Below are 4,207 nucleotides of genomic sequence, written 5' to 3' on the forward strand. Positions count from 1 at the left end.
TTTTTTTTGCTTTTTTTCTTTAAGTGCTGGGAGGCTGGGGCCAGGCAGGGGATGGGGCAGGGCAGGACAACCATGGGGTTTTCTCCTGCAGCTCGCCCTGCCTGGGGAGAGGCAGGCACAGCTGGAGGAACCATAGGAGAACCTGCAGCCACTCAGCTGTTCCTGCCTCTCCCTGGCCAATCCAAATCTCCGAATCAGCACTGAAACAGCGTCAAAATTCTGAAACAGATTCAGCCAAATCAAAACGGAAGTGACCTGAAACACCAAAACAAATCACTGTCCCTCTGAAACGGCTGAATCTGAAACTGAAATGAAACACAGCAGTTTCCCATAGCCCTCCTGAGCACCCCCAGCTGGCCCTTCTGTGCCTAGATTGGGCCTGGGACACCTCTGTGCACTGATCCTGGGGGAAGCATACAGGGCTCCCCCTAGGTCCAGAAATTTGGCAGCCAGGGGGCAGGAACTTCTGCCACTGCTCGCCTGCCACCAAATTTCCAGACCCATTGAAAACCCTGCAGGCCAGATGGCATGGCTCTGTGGCCCAGATCTAGGGGCTGAGCCTCCCTGGCTTATAATATGTTCCCTTCCCTATAAGCTGTTCCCTGGGGGTTCACTGATCCAAAAAGGTTGAAAACCCCTGGCATAAATGAACTGAGGGTAATACTCAAGAAGGGAGTGTATGCAAGTGCTTAATAAAGGCCTTTTGTATGCTGACTCCACTGGATCAAAACCTGACATTTTGGTTTCATGGGACAGTTCAACATTTTGAAATTGATTTTCTTGAAATTCAGAATAACAATAAATATTCTTAAATTCCATTTCTCAGGAAATGTTCTCAACAAGATTTTGTTCCTTTTGCTATTATTAGAAATCTTATTTTTAATGTATTTTTAATATTACTTTTACATTATTTTGTGATATGTCAGTATTAGCAATAGTGAGAGGAAGAGAATATATGAAATCCTCTACTGACGTGTTATAACTTGATATAGATAAAATAGCTGAAATGTTCCAGCACTTTGATGTTGTTTTAAAAATCAATTTAGGTCAGCTGGTACTCAACACTGATTGAAGTATCTAATCTTCTTTTCAAGATCAAAGTGTCTCTTGCTTGTGGTATAATGAAAGAGTTTGACATGTATACCAGAAATGCACTAGGATTCCTGTGCCCTGTGAGCCTTACCCCAAACAGGGTACACCCAGCAGCAGCATAGGGGTCTCTTATTTTTATTATTTTCTTTGGGTCACTGGCATTTTTAAGAACAGGTGCAAGACCATGTGCAAAACTGTGGAGTTTCTCATGGCTTCATGTGATGGAACCGGCATAAGTATTTCTAAAACGTGCTGCCTGGATCCTTAGATCCTAAACTGCACAGGAACCTCATCATCTCAGTCCCTCTTCTACACTCTCTGTGTAGACACTTTGCTTGCTGTTTAGGGAGATTCAGTTGTCCCTGTTTACCAGGATTGCCTCCATAGTGTGGTACACTCCTACTGTTCTGGATGGTTCAACTTAAACTGCTTTTGTTGCTGTTTTGATGGAATCATCAGGGACCCTTCCGCACCCAGTGCTTCTTCCCACTCCACTACTGTTCTGGCTCTTTTAACTGAGGTCAGGCCCAACAGCTGCCTCTGACCTGGCCCCATGAGTCACACACCAACTCATCTCTGTCTTGATTGCCACCTCCTTCTTTCCTTCTGGTTTGTTCTGCTGTGCAGAGTCTAGAGTAGTACACTCTTAGCAAAAAGAGGATGTGGCCAAAAGAAAGATGGAATGGTAATTTATCAGGGGCAGTGTTAGCAGTTCATCTGCATAGGGTTCAGGACTAGGGATGGAAAGGGGGGAAGCGGGCAGTGCATTTGCTAATTAGACCACCTGCAGCAGCGCAGTGACATTTCCTGTTCTGAAGCCAGTGGGTAAAACATGTTTATAGATGTACTCCAGTGGGGGTGGGCATCAGTGGCTTAACTAGGGCAGAGAAAATGGGTCACCCCTCTGGGAGCTGACTTGCGGGTGAGGGCCAAAAAAAACTGGCTATTACTGGCAGCTACATAATTGCGTCAGCAACCAGAAGTCACCACTGCTCCTGTGCCCTAGGTGTGAAGCGGCACCCCTAGTCTGGCAGGGGGGAAGAACTCAGCACATGATATAAATACAGTGCCACCAGAGTAAAATGCTCTGATATAAAGCAGTCTAGTATCTCTATCTGTAAAAAACTCAATTCACATTCATTAACAATTCACACTGAAGAATAAAGATATTTGTAATTTACCTTCGTACTACACCGATAATGACTGTGTTTTCTGAGGGTTTGGTTGTTCTGATAGACCTTAAAATAAAAAAACAAGATCACTTAACCACATTTTAATTCATATCCCCGTAAACACTACTGTACCTTTATAAAATTCTTGCTTAATTCCAACTAAAACAAAACACAGCCCAAATCCCAAACGTGTTTGGTAATTAAGACAAGAGAATAAATTTAGTAGCTTGTGAGTATCAATGGAAAATATAACACGAAGTTTTTACATTCATCAAAGTCTCAGCTAGTCCCAGTTAGGGAATAGGAAATATTCTGCTCCATAACAAATGACATGAAGTGCATACTGACACAGCATTTCAATGCTCCTTTTCAAAACAAGCCCCTCCCTTAAGCTGCTATGCAGTTTTTTTAGACTTGTCCTCACTCTGTTAACGAGCATTTTACTCTGTTCAGAGATTGAGTGGTAAAAAAAATGAACAGGGGGAACACTGCTGCTCTTCAGATCTCCTGACAGATCTTAAACTAATTACTTTATTATAACAAGGAGAACAGCATTTGTCCCAGTGCCCTGACCCCACTACACTCACGCAGTCAGTAGTACTCTGACCCCGCTACCCCCACCCTACTGTCTGTTATTTAGTCTAGACATATTCCTAAGGGATATGTCACTGGAAAGTCAAGGAAATAAAGCCACCACTGACTTTATAGGAGATGCAAGAAAGCCCATTTTATTTTGTCCCTCATTCCTGTGTTACCATAGTTTGTAGAAGGAATTTTGGGGTAAATTTGTAATATGGTCTTTTAAGTATAAATGTGCATTTCACTCAAGGTTTTCAAACACTTTAGGAGTGTAAATGTACTCACAATAAGTTGTCTTGTACATATGTAGTTATTATGACTGAACATGCAAATAACTAATTAAATCAATTTATACAAAAAATCTCCTGGTTTATGTGTGCAATCATGGCAATTGTGTATGTGTGTGCGCAAATCAGGTGTGCAATTGTAGACCTAACTGTTTGAAACTCCAACACTCGTACTTGGTTGTGGCAAGGAAATGGTAGCTGTTATTTACTGCTTTTCCTGCTATGAAGCAATGGAGATTATACATGAGACCCTAGTATTTTTCTAATATAAAAACAACAAATATGTAGCAAAGTATCTGCTATAAAATGAGAAACTTTTTTGTTATGCTACAACCAGTATGTTTTAAAATGGCATTGTAACTAGGTTTACCTGCATAGTGCTTCTGCATCAAAATATCTGGAATGTCTATGATCAATAATGATGATTTCATGGTGCTTATCCAGAAAACATTCTAGTGCAGATTCAGGTGTCCTGGCAATGTTACACCGGAATCCAGCTTTCTCGCATGCCCAACAGAACCCGTTACTCTGGTTATCTTCTTTGGCAAACACTAAAAGTACCTGGTTCAACGGAAGATAGTGAAGCATTTTTTAAAAATTAAAATTTTTAAAATTTCTGGATACTTAGATACTGCTATTATGTCCCTATGTCTCCATATGCAATTTTATGAAAACATTAATGAAGTTCACTTGTAAGATTTACATGCAGTATTTAATGTACCTGCTTATTACAAACCCACGGAATGCTTTCATGGCAACATTATTAAAATTAGAATACTGCTCATATATAAGAACAGTAAACCTATGGTTTCTCACAAAAGGAGCCTATAATATACACTTCTCCAGGCCCACCCATTCCAGTGTACTACATAAGTGTAACTATGTGTGTACAGAGTGCCATCTACTGAAGTGCAGGGGCAGATCCACAAGGGGTACAGTGGCATGATCTGACCTCTCCTTTTGATGGCACTGGCAGCATCAGACAGGAACATTTTTAAGTCCCTGAATCAGGTAAGAATTCCCCCCTCCCTCTTTCTTCATGCTCAGTGGCACACTCATCCCTTCCCCCCCCTTCCT

General features: G+C 41.6%; 1 protein-coding gene across 2 annotated transcripts in view; it reads right to left on the reverse strand.

The window, feature by feature from the left end:
• The window catches only part of PDE8A (phosphodiesterase 8A), a 310,375-nt gene that overhangs the window by 70,193 nt on the left and 235,975 nt on the right, over positions 1–4,207 (reverse strand). For both annotated transcript variants that reach the window (XM_019504133.1, XM_019504132.1), the window contains exons 3-4: positions 3,501–3,691; positions 2,274–2,330 (exon numbers count right to left, since the gene is read on the reverse strand). In XM_019504133.1, coding sequence (XP_019359678.1) covers positions 2,274–2,330; positions 3,501–3,691 — 248 coding nt within the window. The remainder of the gene's footprint in view (positions 1–2,273; positions 2,331–3,500; positions 3,692–4,207) is intronic.

This window comes from Gavialis gangeticus, unplaced genomic scaffold, assembly GCF_001723915.1.
Source record: "Gavialis gangeticus isolate Ggan-Ray unplaced genomic scaffold, GavGan_comp1, whole genome shotgun sequence".
Taxonomy (NCBI): Eukaryota; Metazoa; Chordata; order Crocodylia; family Gavialidae; genus Gavialis; species Gavialis gangeticus.